This window comes from Pomacea canaliculata, linkage group LG5, assembly GCF_003073045.1.
Source record: "Pomacea canaliculata isolate SZHN2017 linkage group LG5, ASM307304v1, whole genome shotgun sequence".
In the NCBI taxonomy this organism is placed as follows: Eukaryota; Metazoa; Mollusca; class Gastropoda; order Architaenioglossa; family Ampullariidae; genus Pomacea; species Pomacea canaliculata.
Window position 1 is genome coordinate 24,696,363 of NC_037594.1, and position 22,935 is coordinate 24,719,297.

A 22,935-nucleotide genomic window follows, 5' to 3' on the forward strand; every position below is an offset into this window, starting at 1 on the left:
CAGAAAATATTAATCGAGGCGTTTTATCTCCCTTTACTTCGCCTTCAGTACTAGAATGTGGATATTGGCTCGTGGTACTAGGTAATTTCCAAATATGCCGAGTGAATAGGGGATCATGCAGGATTATTTAATTAATAACGTGTTAAATTATTATTGTGGAGCCGGTGGCAGAGAGAGAGAGTCTTTAGTGTGTGTAAATGGTGATGGGCTTTCGGGTGAAACGGATGGTTAAAATTAGCAGTTTTTGTCTTTGAATTGAATTTTGTTAAAGTTCCCGTGCGTGTCACATTACGAAAAAAGTTGATAAACCTTGCCATGCAGAAAGTGTGTAGAAATGGAACGCTGTGCCTCAGTCAGGCAGATACCTGGATACTGGATTGGCAACTATCACATATAACAATATCTAAAAGCGTGAGGGGCACTCTTGGAACTTGGAACTTTGATCACTTTAATTTGAGCCCCTTGTACTAATTATGACGTATCAAAAACAGATAAAGATCATCACACACCCTCAGCTTAGATTTTTCTTCATTTATCTTTAGGTCTTACTGTTATTACGCTTAGCATGTAATTGTTTATTGGACAATGACAATTGTTTGTGAAAAGTATCAGCTCACTTTAATTACAATAAAAGCCGCCATCACGTACGTTGAAAGAAGTTGCTTTAAGCGAATAGAGATAAGTCAGCTTAAGATTTGCCAACATTCCATGGCGAAGTTTCGATGTTTTGAGAGGCAACGCCATCCTTATTTTTTGCTTTCATTGATTTTGTTCACGAAGTGATGATCAAGGGTCCTGCGTAGATGTTAGTCTTCGTAATAGGACAAAGAAAAGCAGGGATATAGTTCCAATAGACTGTAATTAATCAAAATTTGGTTTAATTTGTAGAATGCAGATATTATCTATCTTATTATTTGATAGATTCACAAATAAGTGTTATATCCCAGTCCCACACAGGTTGATCACCAGAAAGTATACGATCTATATCGTGAACTATGTGACCTGATATAAGTTGTCCACCTTTCGAACATACCCGGCCAGCACTGAATCTTATGGGTTTACCTTCAGTAAGTTAACAACGATAATTCTGACCATACTCAGCTTGTAGTCAAGCTTCTGTCATTGGAATATATATATACACATATCATAGATCATTACTTTGTAGTCATCCATTAAAATAGCAATCTGGGGTTCAACACTTTTTATTTTTCTTCAAGTAGAGGTGTTTCCATAGCCACACCACCGTTCAAAAATGGATGGTCTTTTTTTCAAGAAGCCTTTTCATGGCAGCGCGTTGATATTTCAGGTCTTCACCATCGTCCATTATTGGCGAGGCTATACGGGGAGCTGACAGTGTCCTGGAGTCTGGTGCATGGCAGGTCGATAAGTGCGAGCTGCGTGGCTAATGAGAAGCTGTCAACTAGTATTTGTCTTTGTCAGTAGTTTAGATGGCCTCTTTGCCGGCAATAACATTATATGTTAAAAAATATTATTACTAACTCAAGGTCAGAATTTCTGTGTGTGTGTGTTAGCACTATGATTATAATAATAATAAAGTTGATTTATAGAGCGCTTTACCCCACATGAAAGACAGTCTCAAATCTCTGTACAAAACAAAATGGAAATATACTTATCCGCAGTTTCATTGTTTTCTCCGATTCTCACCAAATTTCAAAGAAATACATTACTTATCTAAATATTACAGTTTAAAATGCTCGATTGAAGATTTTGAAAAAAGATTATAGCCAAGAACATTTCTGTAGCAGTGTGCCCATAGCTGTGGCGGGCAGCAAATTTTCTGCCACATAAACAAACGGCGATATGAAACACTTTACAGGAAAAGTTGTTGTGACGATGTTTTATTCCCGTACTTCCTCCAGAACACACTCAATGAATTTCACATAGAAAAAGAAGCTTTACTTGAAGATTGCTTTCTGGTTCAAAGATTAAGTGAGAGCCGTCGATGCACCAGAAAAGGTGGGAAGGAGAAGACTAAGCAAGACGCTAAAACATCAATGGTCAAGGAACCAGAGAAAGAGGAGGGAGCATGTCTTTAGGCATTAAAAGAAGAATCTGTTGGTCGATATAAATCCTGACTTTTGTAAACACAGCTGCGGTCAACTGATGCTACAGTATGTTATAAGCCAAGGGAAGTACCTATTTCCTAATTAAAGCTATCCAGCCCTAAACAGTTTGTAAGGGGAATTATCACCTTGTCTTTACTGTCATCACCAAAGTGAATCAGAGTTGTCGATTCGAGATGAATGAAATATGGAAAATTATTGAAAATATAGAAGAACATTAAAAAAGAAAAGATGAGTGACAGAAAGCAAATAAATGAAGATACAGAAATAGAAATCAAGAAAGACTAAAGACAATTACCTCGTTGCCCCGGTAACAGACAGTTGCTACCTAACATCACGACTACAATAAACACATTCTCTGCTGCCTGACTCTCAGTGATGTATTGCTAGCTGACCTTTAAAATGTCATAAATTAAAAGAAAATAAACTAAGATCAAATAAAATCAAGTAATAACACAAATTCACTGTACGTAATGCAGTTTGAGTTTATTTCTGAAATACGAAAGAAAGGACTTTCACATGTCCTCGGTGTCTTTAGGCGTCCTTTGTGACTTGCAGGTCCTCTTGCATCTGGCCATCGTTCGGAATCTGTTGGCATTTCCACCGCAGCCTCCCCAGCCAAACTTCTTGCATTCTCCTGTATTGGTGTTGTAGTAGTACCTAGTAAAGTATCCACGGCAGAAGCCGATCTCTGGGACCAGACTGCAATCTGAAACAAGTTTTTGTTTTGTTTTGTTTTGTTTTGTTCTCGACAAAAGTGTTTTCCTAAACCTAAGCAAGATAACCTTCCTTATTATACCCTTATTACACCCAACCTTAATATAGAACGTCTGCATGAATTTTCAAACGCGGAATAATGCATTCTTCAGATAGAATGAAATACATTAACTTCTTTTGTTGGTCTGGAGCATCAAAGATTGAAACTTCATCAAAAAACTTAGCTCTTCTCATCAGTGATATTTCGCCTGACAACAGATGCAATAATACTTAGTAAACGGCTCTCAAAACCCATTACCGTTATTCTCCACCTAATTTTGTATTCAAAAAGTAAACAAATTATTCAACCGTAATATTCTAAGAGTTAAATGCATTACACGATGTTATTTTCCAATATGAGAATGAATAATATCCTCTGTTCTCGAGATACAAACCGACACAAGTTACAAAAAGAGGTCACAACGGATATGAAATGATGATACTAAAGTCCTCAAGCTTACAGTTGACTGCTTCTGGTCTTTTAAATTGTTGCCAGGTACCTTGAAATCAACCCAAATTACTGAACTCCTACAGTCGCTATAGGCTACGGGACTTGTTACCTTTGATACTGTTTAAATATGCCAAACTAATTCTAATTGCAGCTAGCGCAAACATAACAGTCCAAGTTTCATCTGCATTTCACCTGGTTACTTTGGTAGAAGGGAAACTAAACCTTCACACGCTAGGAGAAAAAAAAAAGCTAGCACTAACTGGAGTTTCACTGTTTTCAGCAACTTAAAGTTTAAAAAGTTTAACTGAGTGCTACTTTTTTGTTGGGGGTTGGGTTTGAGGTTTAGTTGTCCTTCCACCATGTCATTACTTCAAGCGATAAAACAACCTTTCTGTCTTGATCACTTTGGGTAATGTAATCCTTCTATCTAAGACAATGGAAGACAACATTTTTGACGAGGTAAACTTACAGTCCGGAGTCCCGTGAAGTGAGCCGGTGAGCAGGAGAAGGAAGAACACGGCAAAGTTCATGCTGAGCCGATGAGCGGAAACTGGCCAACGTGTTGTGTGTGTGGATGATGTGGCTGATGTGGCTGTTGTGGCTGTTGTGGCTGAATCCTGTGAGCTGGAATTTATATTTTGCATGACTCATGACCACACCTGGTGGGATTATTTTATCTCTCAAACTCCACATCTGTGTGTCCACATCGTAGACGATCGGTTGAATGTGATGAGACAGGAAAGGAGGAAAGCTCTTCCTCCGTTCTCGCACTTCTGCATCCGGTCCCTAGTCCTCTATAATAATAATAAAAAATCTTAATTTCCACCAGACCTTTCTTGAAGTCAATGATGTGTAAACGTTCTATAATAGCATGGGATTCAGCAGGGCCCCATTCGCGAACGTCCCCGTTGAATGAAAACTGCTTTTTTGTTTGTTCCTGGACAAAAAAAACCTAGTAAAAGGATATTTAGTTTATATAATAAGCAGCAGGTGGGACAACTACAACTAAATAAGTTGTTTGCTGGACCTTTGGGACTGAGCTTATCGTTCAGCTTTGTCGTCTACATTTTCCGTTTGCTCGCTTTCTCTTTAGACTCATTTTCTATTGTACACGATTCATTTGAAGCTTTAATGAGATGAAAGGAAGACTAGTTTTAATTTTGGTATTCGGTGATTGTCAAGTGCCTATTCTCCAAATTCCGGTTTATTTCGTCATAGATAGAAAAGATAGCTTTGAGAGCAACATTTCAGTGCAGGTGTGATTTCTTTACAATTGTTCTTTTACTGCTAGTGTATGAATATTAGTTTTTGCGAATCGTTTTAGAGAAACACATAGACTTCATTTACGTGATGAAGAAAAATTCCATGTAATAGTTGAGGGGACATGTCCGCAAGTAAAAGCATGCATGTGAGTGAAAGGCTGCTAAGAAACTTTCAGCCAGGAACTGACGATTTTGGAGACACCTCAATCATTTTTGTGTACATATATCTGCATTCAACATCAAAAGGAAAATATGAGATGTTAGATTTAAATGTAAAATACTTCATGCCAGATTTCTTCAGTCGGTCAGCGATATTAAAGGTATTGACAAAATGACAACGAATATATTATTATTAACGTATTTATTTTCAGTTTGAATTTTAAAAAATCTTTTCGATTGTTGTACAAAATTTTTAGGACGTTTGGCAACTGAGCGAACTCAGAATTTTCTCGAGACTGCGTACGAGATATTATCAATATAAAGTTTGGTTTCTATTTCTTGTGTTATGTCAAACTGCCGAGAATCACATGCATGTCTTCTTGCAGGATTCTTCCGTATGGAAGATGTTGGCATTACCATGACAGCCTCCGTAGAAAAATATCTCGCAACGACGAAGCTCCCGGTTGAAGTAGTACCTTAACTTTCTCGCTTTGCAGTTACCAATTTGTTTGGGCTGATTGCAGACTGAAATCAAACAACAGATTAGTTTATCTAAGCAGCAAAAGAAGTGATTTCCAACACAAGCCCTTATCGAAATGTATTTTATCTTCTGTGGTTCTTGTCTTAGCACACTTTATGGACTTTCTTAATACTCACTGAAATGGCTTTCGAACAACACACCTGTATGACATCTGCAACAATATGCACATTTATAAATAGCACTCTTAAATGAGTGATAAATGAAAGTAATAACTACATCAGGGATGCTTAATCTGTCGGCAGATAGAGATAATTGGGAAATAATCTATACAGGTCTTCGGCTCCTTTAATCTTCCAGAATCGACAGATTCTGACATTAACCTTCTTGAACGACAAAACGAAAGATTTATGACTTGCTGGAAAAATACAATAAAGTTAGAAGAAGGTGGAAACGTAATTTATGAAATCTGCGACTGACAGCTTTTTTGTTGTTGTTGTTGTTGTTGTTGTTGTTGTTGTTGTTGTTGTTTGTTGTTGTTGTTGTTGTTGTTGTTGTTGTTGCTTGCTGCTGCTGCTGCTCGTCGTCGTCGTTCGTCGTCGTCGTCGTCGTCGTCGTCGTCGTCGTCGTCGTCGTCGTCGTCGTCGTCGACAACGAGGAAAACTCTGCTTGCTTCAGGACTGAAATCCAAAGCCAACAAGCCTAACCCTCAAACACGAAATACTCACCATGTGACCACGCATAAATGGAGCCGATGAGCAGAAGGACGATGAGCACGGTGAGCTTCATGTTGAGCCAATGAGTAACAATTGCGAAAATGAACGAAAACCTGGCGACTGTGACTGTAAACTGCTAGAGGGGCTGAGTTTATACTCGATGTGTGTCTGTATCTGGAAGTCCTATCTCTCTTCTCTACATTGTTTCAAAGTGTAGAAGTTGTTTATAATGTGAATTTTGTTTCAATTGGAGTAGTGCAATCTTGTCAGTCGTCTTGGAAGTTTGCCTTGGAAACAGATTTACACTGAAACGTGAAAGCAGAAATAATAGTCAAATACCAATGTTGGAATGTCCCTACTATTTTTTTTAAATATTTTGTTTAGTTCTACTTTTGTATTTAACAACTTAATCTTTGCAACCCTATATGCATTTAATTATTTGTTTAAATATCATCCAGTCACTTAATAAAAGTTCACGATAATTGTTTGAAAAAAACTAGTTCTGAATGTTCACCCTGAAAGTTACCAATTATTCAACTACTCAAAGTATTAAATACACCAATAAAAAGTTTCTGTTTTTATCAGTCAATCCAAATAATACTAGGATTCTCTGCACAAAGTCCTTGTTAATACTGTTCACGCTTGAGATTGTAATTGACTTTACTATTAATGTCACTAATGACTGATGTTCCACTGGACTCTCAACATATATAAATATATATGAAAATACACCTGAATATCTGAAAATAGATGCCGCCTCTAGATATTTCACATAACTCGGGGTACCATGAAAGACGACAAAAAGGGTGGATGCTTAATATATTGTTTTAATTCCACAAACAGCATGTGAATGCTGAAACTTTGCCAAAGACTGGCTGTTTTCAGCCCACTGGGTAAACACAGTGGTTAAGACAGTCTTGCATCGTCAGGAAGTTGTTGGCATTAGGGGAACAGCCGCCGTAAATAAAGTTTGACACGTGTGGGTCGTCGTGTTGTAGAAATAGCGCAGAAACACAGCGTCGCACGGTCCCTCCTCATGGGCTGGGTACAGGCACCTGTAGGGACAAACACGAACAATGGAGAACACTTTTGTGAGATCGCGAGAAAGAGAGTGAACTGAGAAACTGAGAAAGAAGGAGGCAGAAAAACATTTAATGATGAGCTTCAAGAAACACAACAACACACACGTGGAAGGTGAAGCCCAGCCCCTTCCTTCCGCTGTCTTTGTCTCCCCTGATAAATCAGGTGCTTTGGACACCTAGCTGTTTGCTGATCAGAAGTATGTCTTCCAAGATAAATCAAGTTGTTTTGATAGCTAGCTGTTAGGTGGACAGAAGTCTTTCAAACCTTTTGCTCCCCATCGGGGAAGAAAGGTAAAGGTCGTCCCCACAGGTTGTTGGAGGTGTTAAAAATCATATTTTTTCAGGAACAGCTTTCTGTAATGACGGTACCATAACACTTACGATGTATTTATTTTTGTAATTGCATATCCAGAAATAACACAACTTACTGTTTAGAACCACCTGTGCAGCTGTAGATGTCACAAAAACAAGAAAAATAAGATGAACGACTTTCATCTTGGCTGCAGCAGACTCAGAGGGACTCAAATGATAGTCCAGTCCACTGAAAGCTTCGGTCAAAAGTTATCTGTTATCATGCAGCTACAACAGCTGTGGAAATTCTGGTCAAGTGAGTTTTGAAGGGAAGGGCTGTACATTACATTAATGCATAGAAACTTTCTATTGTTATTTTATCTGAATGCAAATCGGCAAAGAAAGAAGCAAAACGCCGAAACGTTAGTTTAGATGTTTCTTTGCATGTTGTTTTTTTTCCTTTGATATTTTTAAAAAATAATTATTAGTAGAAGTAGCAGTTTTGGTACTACAATACTTTGTTGTCATTCATGTGTGGCTCCATGTTTACAAAAGTATTCAGATACCAGTCTATTATTTTGATGTACATGTATCGGTATTCAACATCAAAAGAAAATATGATATTTTAGACTTAAATGTAAAATACTTTATTCCAGATTTCCCAAGTTGGTCAGAGATATTCAAGGTATTGACAAAATGACAACGAATGTATTATTATTATTTACGTTTTTATTTTGAGTTTGAATAAAAAAAAATACTTTAAGACCGCTGTACACAATTTTTAGGACGTTTGGCAACTAAGCGAACTCAGAATTTTCTTGAGACTGCGTACGAGATATTATCAATATAAAGTTTGGTTTCCATTTCTTGTGTGATGTCATACTGCCGAGAATCACATGCATGTCTTCTTGCAGGATTCTTCCGTATGGAAGTTGTTGGCATTGCCATGACAGCCTCCGTAGAAAAATATCTCGCAACGATTTTCCATCCAGTTGAAGTAGTACCTCTTTCTTTCTCGCTTTGCAGTTACCAATTTGTTTGGGCTTAGTGCAGACTGGAATCAAACAACAGATTTCGTTTATCTAAGCAGCAAAAGAAGTGATTTCCAACACAAGCCCTTGGCGAAATGTATTTTATATTCTGTGGTTCTTGTCTTAGCACACTTTATGAACTTTCTTAATACTCAGTGAAATGGCTTTAGAACAACACACCTGTATGACATCTGCAACAATATGCACATTTATAGATAGCACTCTTAAATGAGTGATAAATGAACAAGCCTAACCCTCAAACATGAAATACTCACCATGTGACCAAGCATAAATGGAGCCGATGAGCAAAAGGACGATGAGCACGGTGAGCTTCATGTTGTTCCAATGAGTAACAATTTGCGAAAAAAGAGTCGAAACCTGGCGACTGTGACTGCAAACTGCTAGAGGGGCTGAGTTTATGCACGGTGTGTGTCTGTATCAGGAAGTCCTATCTCTCTTCTCTACATTGTTTCAAAGTGTAGAAGTTGTTTATAATGTGAATTTTGTTTCAATTGTAGTAGTGCAATCTTGTCAGTCGTCTCATTCACGTCCTCTTTTCCCCCTCTCTTTGTTTTATGTGCTCGCTGGTTTTCTATCTTGAAAGAATAACATGACCTGCATGTGCTGTGTTTTTCTTTGCACGTGCATGCACGCAACCAAAGGAGGTCGGGTCCTGTGACTATTTGTCTTTGCCAGCACTACGACACCACGACCACTACCTGCCATCGACTTCACTATGGCGGATGTTCCAGTGACGCCCACAACTGTATTGTACTGTGTATTGTATAGAGTCCCCTTGAAATGGGCCGAAGACCTCTTAGATAAATGAGTAAATCAAATCTCTCCGTGTGTGTGTGTGTGGGTATATCTTTTCAATTGTTATCGTAAATGAATAAATTGACGAATTTCAAATACTGTTTGTAAACATGCAGCCATACATGAATGACAACAAAGTATTGTAGTACCAAAACTGATAATAATAATAATAATAATAATAATAATAATAATAATAATAATAATAATAATAATAATAATAATATCAAAAGGACAAAGGACAACATGCAAAGAAACATCTAAACTAACGTTTCGGCGTTTTGTTTCTTTCTTGCCGATTTGTATTCAGATAAAATAACAATAGAAAGTTTCTATGCACAAATGTAATATTAGACCGCTTCCCTTAAAAACTCACTTGATTTCAGAATTTCCACAGCTGTTGTAGCTGCATGATAACAGATAACTTTTGACCGAAGCTCTCAGTGGACTGGACTATCTTTTAACATCGACTTCATTTGAGTCCCTCTGAGTCTGCTGCAGCCAAGATGAAAGTCGTTCATCTTATTTTTCTTGTTTTTCTGACATCTACAACTGCCCAGGTGGTTCTAAACAGTAAGTTGTGTTATTTCGGACAATGCAATTAAAAAATAAATACATCGTAAGTGTTATGGTACCGTCATTACAGGAAGCTGTTCCTGGAAAAAAAATGTGGTTTCTAACACCTCCAACAACCTGTGGGGACGATCTTTACCTTTCTTCACCCGATGAGGAGCAAAAAGTTTGAAAGACTTCTGTCCACCTAACAGCTAGCTATCAAAACATCCTGATTTATCTTGGAAGACATACTTCTGATCAGCAAACAGCTAGCTATCAAAACAACCTGATTTATCAGGGGAGACAAAGACAGCGGAAGGAATGGTCTGGGATTCACCTTCCACGTGTGTGTTGTTGTGTTTCATAAAGCTCACCATTAAATGTTTTTCTGCCTCCTTCTTTCTCAGTTTCTCATTCACTCTCTTTCTCACGATCTCACAAAAGCCTTCTCCATTGTTCGTGTTTGTTCCTACAGGTGCCTGTACCCAGCCCATGAGAGAGGGACCGTGCCAGGCTGAGGTTCTGCGCTATTTCTACAACACGACGACCCACACGTGTCAACACTTTATTTACGGCGGTTGTTCCGCTAATGCCAACAACTTCCTGACGATGCAAGACTGTCTTAACCACTGTGTTTACCCAGTGGGCTGAAAACAGCCAGTCTTTGGCAAAGTTTCCAGCATTCACATGGTGTTTGTGGAGATTAAAACAATATATTAAGCATCCACCCTATTTGTCGTCATTCATGGTACCCCGATTTATGTGAAATATCGTCCCTTGTGAACAAGTTAACAATTACGTTAACAAGAAATGGTTGAAACTAAGATTCTTCGGTTTTCCTCTCGTGTTTGAACAAAATGAAATTTAAAACACAAATACTCTATCAAAATTATTAATAAAGCTATATATGCATATTCTAACATTATCAACCTCAACATTTCAATGTAAACAGCAGACAGAAGAATCACCATAATGCCAGCAGTAAAAATATTTCGGGAAGAGAACCACATGCAAAACAAATACAGAAAGTAGTGGAACAAAGCAGACGAACAGCCATTATATATATACATTTTTACAAATCGAATATAGGTCTAATCAATCCCAAGCTAGAATTACGAGTCTCATGGGAAAAAATATTATTATATTTTGCAAATAACTGAACAATGAGGTCATTTCGTTTAAAGAAAGTTATTATTTAAGACTTATAGAGTACTAAAAGCTAGAGTGCTATAAGTGCTAAAACGAGGCATGAGACTACAAAGCTTCCGGTGTAGTCACTAGTCACCATCTTTGTTTAGGCTCGCCGAGACTAACAGCGGAGAACTTCGCAAGAGGCTATAAGCGTTGGTCTTGGCAAACAGACAGCAATCAACCTATACACGTATATGGTGTCACTGTTACTATGTCGAAAGTCTCGATGTTGCATAACTACTGCTTGATCCTTGTTTCAGCTTTTTACTAGCAGTCGTGGTTTTTACAGCTCGTCCTTATGTTGGGACGACGTTTGAGCAAAGGTATTCCACTGGCGTTTGTAGCCAATATCTTTAGTAAATGAGTACAAACTAACAGATCTAGACTAGACATTTTTTTTTTCTTTTTCAGAGGATCACTGCTTGGCTTTCCTCTTCGGTCACCTCATGCAGACGACGCTATTTTTAGATATACCACCCTTTCTTCACCTTCTGCTTTCTTGACAAATACAGGAGTGATTAAGAGAAAAAAACTATATTTCTTTTGCCTCTTTGTCATAAAATACCACCAGAATATGTTTTTGCGATACTATATGCTCTATTTCCAGCGACTTTCGCTGATCAGTTGGGTTAACCTTTGAACTTAATTGTTTTGTCTTTTGTTGTAGACGTTGTATCTGGAATCTTGATCACCTCCTCTGCTATAATTACAGCGTTTGAATAACACATTCGATGAAACATATAATCTTGGGTTAGGATCGACAGACTGAGATGCACTTACTTTGCATACAAGGATCTTATCTTACTCAAAAACTTAATTAAAGCTATTTACATATAGTATTTTGATGTCACAATTTTGTCATCTTAAAATGAAGGGGTGTTATTGATTCATAATTTGGGAATCAGCATCTAACAGTTATGTGGACAAAATGCATTCTAGTTGTTTTCTTAAAAATAAACACATTAATTACCAACACCATAATAATATATAAATTTTGTAATATTATACACATTTGATTTTCAAAGTTGGAACTTTATTTTACTTTTGCCAGATTTTGTTGTTTCCATTTTAGATATTCAATGCTAGAGCTAAAAAGAACAATCGTCATAAAATGTTAAAAACCGATTGCACATAAATCAATAGGTACCTACTAGTCATGCAATTAAAGAAATTTAAGAATTAAAAGAAAGTAAACATTGGAGTTTAAGTCAGTAATTTTGCTGCTGATATATAATATTTTGTTAAAAAACATTTGAAGCTCTTAAGATATATGATATTTTCTGTAAAAAATGTGTACAAAATTATTAAAAATACTAAATTTAATAGATGCTTAATGGCATTCAATAGAAATAACAAATCTTGCAGAAGGAATTCAACATCAAATCATCAAAGAAAAATAATAACCTTGCCAAGGGAAAATACACCCACAGGAAGCTTTTTGACTTAATTCACAATACTGTGATAGGAATTGTTTTGGCAACATGCAGTGTATCATGCTTCATCCAACATAAATCCTAAAGATGTGGGGGCCCTTTGATGAGGAAGATGGAAAAAACAGTAAATTGTAACAATGACAATAACAATGATGATGATGATGATGATGATGATGATGATGATGTCAGCATTGTGTGGAGGTGTCAATCCTGATGATAAATGATGATGTTAAAATTGATTGAAATTTATGGATTCTCGTTAATTTTAAACTGTATAAAAAGGCCACATTATTCTTGAAAAAGTACCAAACATCATCTAAACAAATGTATATGACAGGTGTGTATACCCTTGTGATGTTTCTAGAACCTATAGTACTTATGATCCTGTCGAAGTGTTAAGTATTATAACTATATATGTCTGGTATATATGTTAACAAACATACAAATTTTAACTTTAACATGATTTACTGCAGACATGAAGAGCAATCAAAGCTTCCCAAAATCTAAAAATGTGAAGACTAAATTAAAACAGTTTCAATAGCCTTAAAAAGTTACACATGTCAGTGAGGGAACCATTTCCATTATGAAATATAAAACCCATAAAACTTGGGAAAAGACAATATATTTGGCTTGATTGAAAAACATGAGTTAACCCACCCTGATGTAAGGGTGCTGTCTAGAAGTTATCATCAAACATAGCGGAAAGTATTTTCATGTATTTTTTTTTTCCAGTAGTATTCTAATCACCAAGTGGGTCAGTTTGTACTTGCATAGATATAACAGCCCAGTATAAATCTTTGAGGAAAGAGAAGGTACATTTATGAACAGAGGAACAGAACGAGGAACTACATAATAAAATTGAGAAATAAAGTGCTGGGGTATGTAACAATATGTAGGCAGCCCAGATGATTATAAAAAATTTGAACAGCATTGTGACTAGACAGTCATCTTTCTACCAACACAAAATGATATTACCAGCACAGAAAATAGAAGCGAACTGAAATGGCACTCTTGAATCAAGTACAACAAATAGCTCAAAGCATCAACACTTCCCGTCAAGAATGTTGTATTCAAAAATATGTTTGAAATTTATTTTCATATTACACTTTTAAGGTGACCAGACGTCCCGCATTTGGCGGGACAGTCCCGCTTTTGACCTCGTGTCCCGCCTGAATATCGGGCGGGACGCCCAATGTCCCGCTTTCTGGCTTTCTAGCAAGTCCATCAAATGTCCCGGTTGTCTTTAAAAATCACTTTTTTTCGGCGTTTTTTGACGGTGACGACACCATCATCGGCACGTGTCCCGCTTTCGCCCCCGAAACGTCTGGTCACCTTACACTTTTCTTTCCCAGCCTGATGCTAAATATCAAGCTAACCATGTATTTTGCAGAAACGCAGATTCAAACCAACAAACTTGACTTCAAAAGGCACCAAAAAGTACAGACATACTTCTGCGATTTTTTTCCATAAATTTTAAAGAATACATGATTCTTTGACTGCATTTTAGTTCCTAAATAAATGATTGATAAAATATTACTTTTCTTAACAACCATGTATTATCCCTCCAAAGAGAACATGTGTGTGCTGGTTTTTTTAAAATAAAAAAGTTTTGTAAACTTTGATTTACACATTTATCAAAGATAATAAGTCACATAAACAATAGCACAAATAATGTTTTTGTGATCTACAAAAGCAGCTAATTAAGAAATAAAAGTATTGCTATCACTTCTTTGGTATTGGTCAAACTTCCATTTGCATGTTCAGTTCTCAGTTACACACATTAGTTAAGTTTCATTTCATTTCAAGTAATCTTATGATATTCCACGTAATGCAGTCACTCGCACAGTGATATTTTCCTTGAAATAATTTTCATTTCTTCAAATTGTATATAACAGTAATTTAATTATTTGATGATCTTCTTGGCCAATTATTTTCTTATCACTCATTTCTTTACCAACAGACATTCATAACAGATATATCTAAAGGATTTTATTTCACAAAAATTAAGAACACTGACATAAATATTATTAACTCAGGTAGATCTTCAAAAATGCATTTTATATCTCAACTGAGACAATATAAATGCAAAATAAATGCAAGGGTAGGTAACCATGGGCAACAAAGTGACCATCAAGAAGTCTGAAGGCAATCTTTCCCACCACCACTTTGGAAACATGGCACAAATTGGGGCAGACAAAGTGTGAGGGTTAAAAATATATTTGAAAAGACACTTATCTTTATGATTTTCACGAAAAATGTCCAGATATGGAACAAGCAAACACACCAAAATCTAAATTCACTCCCCAACAAAGGTTTACCATCCTATGCTGACCTGTAAAGTACTGCAAGTTTTAGCTAGGCTAATCAGCAAGGTACAGCTTTGAGAGCATTAACAGAAGGAAACTAGTGACTAGCAGAACAGGTGACTGATGCACAATAAGACTTAAGGAGAACATTCAAAAGTGATTCTAAAAGTAATTCAGTCACAAGAAGGTTAACACAAAAACATACAAGAAAATTATTATGTGATTATATAAAAGATTACAATGATGAAAAACAGAAGTGGTGATGTATGTGCGTGTATGCACATACACATTTCATTCATGTCTGTTATTGCCTTAATTATTGCATGAATATTCATGAATGACATATAATATTTGAATGGAAGCTTGTATGAAAAGTAGCCTTTGTTCTCATGCAGGGTGATCCAGCTGATGGTGAGGACGTCGACTGAAGCAAAAGCAACCACGGCTGTTGTCCTCGCGTTCTTTCTGTTTCTGATTCCTAAGGTAATCACCTGTCTGCTGATCATAATACTCCATCTCTTGCAGGTACCTGCAACAGAATTTGAAATGAAACCTGAACAGAAATCTCTGGAATACCTGAGACTATTTTTTAAAGACATACCTAAAAATTACATTAACTTGAATACATTTTAAATCAACAATTGTAGTAATTTAATCTGTGAGAAGATATTAATTTATCAGAAATGAAGTATTTAGAAGCTCCAAACACTCACCACACAGGAGGCCATCGCTGCCTTTCAATGTTCTCCTGAATGTCTTTGGGAAGATTTCGAAAGAGTTTGTAATGCTGCTGGACAACTTCTTGATAGCGAACACTAAGAAACTTTTCACACCACTGAGCAAGCTGTCTCGCATTATGTAACTATAACAGATAATATTTAAAAAGAAACTGACTTAATTTTACTGCATTTAAACTGGCTGGAATCATTAAGGTTGAGCAAATCTGCACCTAACTGTCACTGAACAACTTAATTAGCATGCCTCAAAGTTGCCTGATATCCTGCAAATATTTGTTTCGTTCTTCATACAGATAAATGCAATATTTTTTAATGTTATAATGCTAACAGGCATGTACGATATTATCTTGCTCTCTTCAGGTGGACGTTGTTGTCATTATGAATGTATAGACACATCATTGATGGTACTTAGAACTTCTTATTATTTTAACCTGGTACTAATTTTGTTTATGTATTCCAAAGAGCACAATGGTTTTGCTGATAATTATACTTACTGGGCATTAAAATGCAAACATGTTATCAATTCAAACATTTAGTGTGCTTGGAGTTAAGATTATTGTGAAAAGAAACGACAGTTTAATGACCTTTGATGTTCTATTAACATTATTGTTTCCTCTATGGGATCAGCCATGCGCTGGAGTTCTGAGGCAACAAAAGCCTCTGTTTTACAGACAAGATGAGGTAGACACAGCTGATTAGCTATCACAATCAGGGACAAGCCATCTGCTGACCCAATGCTGGTAGTCTCTCCTGTGTAGATGTATTCCATGAGAGTTCGAAAAGTGTTGCAATTAATGCCATAGAATGGAATCTGTCACAAAAGAGTGTAGAAGAATGAATAAAATGTAGATTAAACATCAAAGATAACTTAAATACAATACCTTCAATTTTAACATATTGTCTTCATATTAAAATATTGGCATTGGGGTTAGATAACTCAATGTTAATGTATTAATGGTCTTTGTATTACAATATTGGCACTGAGTTTAGATAACTTTGCTGTTTACATTAAACATTCTCAAAAATATGAAAAGTTTTAGTTCAGGTTTTCCAGAAAGGGAGTACAAAGGACACGGAACAAATCCTCAACTCACCACATCAACAGAATATTCCAGAAAATGGTTTGAAAACATGGCATGCATCATTTCACAGCCCGCCATCAGCAGCACTCTGTGTGCAGAAACCTGCCCATCATCAACTTGGAAAATCACATCTGCACAAAAAATAATGGTGGAGAAAATACTATCATTAAGATGCATGTAGTAGGACTGATGGTTGTTTAGGAAAGATTCTGAGCAAGAATGAGGTGGAAATAGTGAAATGGCAAGATCAAAAAGGGAAAGAGAGAGCGAGAAAAACAAGAGATGTGAAGATAACAAGGGACAGTTTGATACAAACACTGATAATAACTAATTAATGATGGTGGTGAATGATGAGAACTGTTATTAAAGATGAGTGAAAGTGCGAGTCAGAGAGAGAAAGAAAGGTCATTATAATGATGAAAGCTATTACTCTGGCAAGAAGAAATGAACTAATGATGGTGGTTGATCAGAGAGAGAGAGAGCAAGAATGGACAGAGATTTCCACATCATAGTATACATTGAGGCCAGTATACTTTGATGAAAGTTCTCTCTATTCTCAAAGCCCCTTTAAATTGAACAAATAAAGTATCTTGATCGTGAATAATGATACGAAAAATGTTGTAAAAACTAACTTCACAACTAATAATTAATTATGTTTACAATAAATCCAAATGTTTTCGTCTGTGATAAAATATTTGACTTTAATGATGAAAGCACAAAGAGCTTTCACTTTAACCTGTCAGGAAGCCATCAGTATTCAGAGAGAGGTTCCGAAGTCTGTGATATTTGGCTTTCTGAATCTGTTTCTGCAGCTGGGCGTTGAGAAACTCTCCATCGGGCAGCTTGCGGTTGTCCAGTCCCTTCAGCAAACTACTAAGGCCCAGAAGCTCTGCAGCTCGCTGCAACTCGCAGACTGACCCCTGGTCTGTGACCTGGCACACATCAACCCATCACTCTATTTATAACCAGCGCCGGCACAACAGTGCTGGATACAAGGAACTTGGGGTACCATTGAGTTTCTGCATTAAACTGTTTTGTGCTTAGATCCAGGGATAACAAATATTATCACATATTAAGCCTCTTGAACTGCTTGCTTTTGGCTTGAGTTTGCACCTAAAACTGCTGTGCTTATACATGTGATGATAAATATCACGAATAAACACTCACTGCTTGTCTTTGTTTGCTAATTGGCTAGGAACAATTTAAATTTAAAAATAAAAATATAAACCAATGTGTGGTATTTGCGAAAAAAGTTGAGATTAAAATAAATTAGTGGGTGCGGTCTCTATACAGGTGGGCTCAATAGACCGAAATTTGAGGTATATTCAGGTAGATTTACGCTGCCTCAGTAAGTGCATTTATAGATAACGGGTGTCGGAATGTTCTAGAGTAGAAAATAATGCACTATAAAAATGTTGATACTTTCTTACAATCTAAAATAGTTTTTGTGATGTTTGAGGAACGAATTTTAGTTACAAAACTTTACCTTATGGTGTGTATCAGACGGCAAAAAAAGTATTAAAGTTGGAGAAAAAACGGATTTCGGAAACACAAGGGCACTCGAGCACACGTGCTATATTTAAAAGATGTCAAGCAATAATGAATAAACAGGAATGGTCCAAAACATATAAAAGTGCAGACCTATTATTTCTCAAACCATTGTTCTGGCAGGTAACTTATCACCCAACACAAGAAGGTTGATGACGCACAGTCCTGAACAGCCAATCAACGTGCATTAAAAGGTCATGAATCGGCCAAACAGTGAACTCGAATCTGTCAATCAAAGTTGTATGTATACATGTCCAATCACAGCCCCTCTTTTCTCCAACACGCACCTCCTCCAAATCGCTGACGTGCTTTTATGAGTTTTACGAGTTTAGGGCGGTGCAGGTGTGACTCCACCCATCCGAGCGCCTCTACACTCCAGAACAAGCAAGTGTCCAAGACTAATGTCTGCACCCACGGAATCTTTAGGGTCAGTAACATTCAATCCCATGAACCTTGAACAGTTGATTCTCTGCGAAGAACCTGAACGATGTCGGCCTCTTCTACTTAAAACATCTTCAAAATTCACTATAATGAGTTTCAAATGCCAAGTTTTGTAAATTCATTTCTTTACCAAAGTTAGGAAGCCTTGAAATGTTTAAAAAAAATTGTACAGACGGTAAACTACTCTTTCATGTAAACATAAATCTTTACTGCTTTTCTAAATACCACCAGAACTCACGTTGGAAATCATCTTATTAATTGTTGATGGGATATTCATGTCCTGTTAGAGGTCAAAATGCCTTTTCAGCTCTGATTCTTAAATCACAGCATTCCGCAACCTTACAGTCTTAATGGCGTTCTTAACCCAACACATAACATTATGGAAGAACCATGACCAAGTTAAGACAGTTTTACAGTATTCCTTTTTAAAGCAAATTATTTGTTTTGATCCGTATTTATGAGTGTTACTGTTACTATTGTAATTTTTATTATTTTTAAATAAAGAGCTTTATCTGACAATAAACTGCGGCTTATGGCACTTTACAAAATCAAACCTGCAAAGAAGAAACAGACAGACACAATAAACAGGAGGATATTTATAGCGCATCATCTTACGGATACATACAGTATACACAATAATCCCATCCCTCTCCACTGTAAGCACGCATACATTAACAGATAATCAGAAATAATAGCAAGCAAGACAATACAACACTAAGACACAAACACTGTGGATTATTCTATGAAGAGAAAAACTAGAGCAGTTTTTCTGCAAAATGTCACATCTTTCACTATCCAGATGTATATAACTCTATAGTACAGATCCATATCTCGGAGAGTCCATTATTTCATCTGAAAGAATAATCTGACCAATACTCAGGAGAATATTGACTGTAGATCAGATTGCTGGTGCCATCGCCATTAGGAAGAAAGGAAAAGAACACTGTCCAACAAAATTCAAAAACACGTCTTGCGAAGAAAGGTTCCGTTTGCTGGCGACTTTCACAAGCGAGGAAATTTAACCGTTAGGAAAAAAATCTGATGGGAAAATAGAAAGCCGGAGTAAATTATAAAACGCACACAAGGAAAAATAGGCAAAAACGACCAGAGGATCCCCGCAAGGAAAATCCAAATATAGCAAAGGAAAAAATATATAGAGAGAGAATGGAAGAGAAACGTGCAAAGGACACAATGAACAAGAGAACAGGTTGAAATATTTTCGCTCAGCCTCAGTTGAGGCGCAGTCAGGACCTTTTACTGAAGTATCGTCTGTCTGCGCGGTTAACAGTCTTTTCTTTCTTTCTTTGTTTTTGTTTGTTTGTTTGTTTGGTTTTTTTTGTTGTTGTTTGTTTGTTTTGCTTTGGTTTTTTTTTTTTTGTCCGAATAAAAAACAAAGGCTTCTGAAAACAGATAAACTATATAATTTCTATTGTTCAAAATTATAATAATAAAAGTATTCTAACATATAAAAATGTAAACGCATTTATGTATTAATTCTATATAAACTATACTTGCTGGATATTGTAATTCACCATATTTCTATTCTATATTTGAATAATGATAAATGATTAACTTATGTGAACTTTGCTGTATTATTTGTTTTATTTCTTCCTCCATTCCTTCCTTCGCGGACACTCCTTATGCACTGTACTCGTTAATGGTTCCTTCAGCATTATCTTGCATGATAATTCTTTGAAGTATTGTGCGAATGTGCGCATTTAAAAGCAAGCCAGCCCGGTGCTTATCTATCTGAACGTGCGCTACTTTGGATGGAACCTGCTAATCTGATGCCAGCAGATTGCTGCTGTAGCCGCCACCGCCACTCTGGCACTTTGCCGGGCCAGTCTTTTCAAAGAAAACAAGATTATGATGACTGTAAGTGCACACAGGGCAGCAGTTAGCATGATGTACAGACAACTCCAAGTAAACACCAGCAGGTGATAAACTAGTGCACAGAGGGAAAACACAACAACACAGGGACTCGCGTTCAGAGCTGGCAGATTGAGGAGCAAGGTTCGCATCCCAGGATAGAGCAGCGAGAACTCGCCTTTAATTGTCAAAAGTTTTTTTGTTTTTTTTTTAACCTTCGATATTTTTTATATGCTTCGTCACTTATCTTACTCATAAGTGAGGTGAAAAGCGAGAAGAGCCAAAAAAACAAAAAACAAAAAAACAAATAGGCCCATGAAATCAGTAGCGCAAAACAAAAATGAAATAGGTTTAATGACAGATGTAAGATTTTGTTTAGAGTGCGACAGGATAACAGGTTATAACAAAAAAACCAAAAAAAGGTGATATATTTAGTGAGGTCTAATGAGATTTCATAAAAAATAGTTCCTTGATTAATGTTAAGTTCTACTGATGTTAAGCTTTTTAAGCAAAATAAAATCGCAACTTCTACAAGTCACAAAGAATTACGGCAGTTGGTTGTATTACTGGAACTATTGTTAATCTTAATACTTTAAAAAGAATACATTTTTCTGACAAATTACTGACCGCTCCTGCTTTTGTTAGCAACATTGAGACAAGTTTCATGTTTAGCTCAGGTTAGTTTACATGTTTAGCTCAGGTTAGTTTACATGTTTAGCTCAGGTTAGTTTACATGTTTAGCTCAGGTTAGTTTACATGTTTAGCTCAGGTTAGTTTACATGTTTAGCTCAGGTTAGTTTACAGCAGATACTGAATGTCGCCATAGGCCAGCGTACTTCATTAGCTCTCTGCTGAAGCAGAAGTCTCACCTCACAGATGTGACCAGTGTAAAGAAACTCCAAGACCCAGTGGAAAGCGCGAGAAGTGATGTCGGGGTGAAGTGTGACGAAGGTCATCAGGCTCGACTGAGCAGGGTTGAAGGGGTCGCTGTGAAACTTCACCTCTACCGACGCAAAAGCCGGGTGGCTGTACGACACTAGTAATGGATATTGCCTGGTGTTGGTGTTTTCAACCGGCGTGGGGGAGGGTGATTCTCCATCGGACGAAGACAACGCCCTAGGACTTACAGGTGCTTCAGGACTAATTGAAAAATCTCCTCGACTTTTTGGAAGACTATCACTGCTACTCGTCGCAGCAATGTTCGTTAAAGCTATTTCTTGCAGACCATCCAACTGGCTTGAGGAGCGATATCGAGCAGTCAGGTTTAAAAGGTCTCTGCAGGAAAAAAGCTCCTTGAATATCTTGCTGGAGACGGCTAAAACGACTCGATGTGCTTCGAAACAGGTCTCTTGGGCACGAAGCGCCACATCGCACTCATACTGTTCGTACAACAGAGGCTCAAGGTTACAGGTTGCCTGGTGGTTGGGCACGACGATCTGCGGCATGGTTGGCAGGGGCAACGGCATCGGTTTTGGAGGGAGAGGGCGCTGCACTCTACGCAGCTGCGTGCTCCAGAACCTCAGCTTCCGGCGCTCGACCAGCGCCGCGCGTGCGCAGTTGATGAAGACGTCGTCCACGCCGAACTTGGTCAAGACACTGGTCTCGTAGAAGGGCGAGTTGATGTCTCGGGCAGTCTCACGACCCATGGCTGGTGTCACGATGTCTTTGTCAAAGATGCGCCTGGAAAGGAAAATGCGTTAATATAATCGGTTAAAATAAACTGGCACATTTCAGTCAACTTTCTAATTTTAGATCAAAGGAAATGGGACAAAAGTGAACCAAAATAGTGTCATTTGTCAAGACAGAAAGACAATGAATTTTAAAAAAACATTACAGTTGAGTTCTATGAATGTACTGTCTATGAACAATTTCAGACACTGTCTCTGACCTAAATTTCTTTATTTAGAAAAGGTTGAATTCTATTATCAAGGTATTCCAGACTATACTTGAACTTACCTGTACATCATACCCTTTTGCAGACTGAGGTAAGCCAGGTCGTTGTACAGGTAGCGAAGATCTGCTTGAGTTCCTACGAGGATGATTGGAGTGCTGGGACAGGAGCGTTGGATTTCTGGGAACCAGACGGCCTTGACATTACGTAGGGAACCTGGGCACACTGTACTAAAGCACAGCAGTACAACATCGGCGCTGCAAAATATAATCAATTTTGATTGCAGACGACAAAATTTTTAATGTCAGGTCCCGTCCTAACAGTGAACTACAAGATCTGACCAACGGACTAATCACTTTTATATGAATGGAGAACAACCGGAGGAGGCGAACAATTGTAAGTAATTGTGAGCCATCCTTTTCAAAGATGGCAACTGCAAAGCAAACATCCGTATTAGGATCGGAAAAGCAACAATAGTCACAGCCAGGCTGGACATGATTTTTCAAAGTAACACCATCAGGTATGCTACCAAGTACAGATTGTACAAGCCCCTCATAGTTTCAATCCTGTTGCACGGATTCGAGCCCAGACTTTGCTTATATGAGAATCCTAAAAATATATAAACTGTTAATAAATAATTGCAATAAATTAAAACAATGAAAACACTTCAACCTCAAAGACACAATGAAGCTACCATAGCAGCTACCATTTGCGAGACAATTTTGTTTTGTTTTGTTTGTGTTTTATGCCGTGCTAGCA

At 37.3% G+C, this 22,935-nt stretch overlaps 1 protein-coding gene and 3 long non-coding RNA genes across 5 annotated transcripts in view; 1 reads left to right on the forward strand and 3 right to left on the reverse strand.

The window, feature by feature from the left end:
- The first annotated feature begins 6,110 nt into the window (after window positions 1-6,110).
- On the forward strand, window positions 6,111-10,403 carry LOC112563649. The gene is made up of 3 exons (XR_003099094.1): window positions 6,111-6,125; window positions 8,796-9,696; window positions 10,154-10,403. It is a non-coding gene; the product is annotated as an uncharacterized LOC112563649 (long non-coding RNA).
- LOC112563650 lies at window positions 6,718-7,594 on the reverse strand. Its single transcript, XR_003099095.1, has 2 exons — window positions 7,417-7,594; window positions 6,718-6,961 (listed from the first exon to the last, which is right to left on the reverse strand). It is a non-coding gene; the product is annotated as an uncharacterized LOC112563650 (long non-coding RNA).
- LOC112563651 lies at window positions 7,994-8,802 on the reverse strand. Its single transcript, XR_003099096.1, has 2 exons — window positions 8,586-8,802; window positions 7,994-8,333 (listed from the first exon to the last, which is right to left on the reverse strand). It is a non-coding gene; the product is annotated as an uncharacterized LOC112563651 (long non-coding RNA).
- Window positions 10,404-14,258: 3,855 nt separating the features above from the next.
- Window positions 14,259-22,935, reverse strand: part of LOC112563647 (rho-related BTB domain-containing protein 2-like) — a 28,667-nt gene continuing 19,990 nt past the window's right edge. For both annotated transcript variants that reach the window (XM_025237845.1, XM_025237846.1), the window contains 7 exons: window positions 22,242-22,433; window positions 21,155-21,965; window positions 17,164-17,359; window positions 16,440-16,558; window positions 15,930-16,156; window positions 15,322-15,470; window positions 14,259-15,137 (listed from right to left, as the gene is read on the reverse strand). In XM_025237845.1, coding sequence (XP_025093630.1) covers window positions 14,824-15,137; window positions 15,322-15,470; window positions 15,930-16,156; window positions 16,440-16,558; window positions 17,164-17,359; window positions 21,155-21,965; window positions 22,242-22,433 — 2,008 coding nt within the window. In that variant the 3' untranslated portion in view covers window positions 14,259-14,823. The remainder of the gene's footprint in view (window positions 15,138-15,321; window positions 15,471-15,929; window positions 16,157-16,439; window positions 16,559-17,163; window positions 17,360-21,154; window positions 21,966-22,241; window positions 22,434-22,935) is intronic.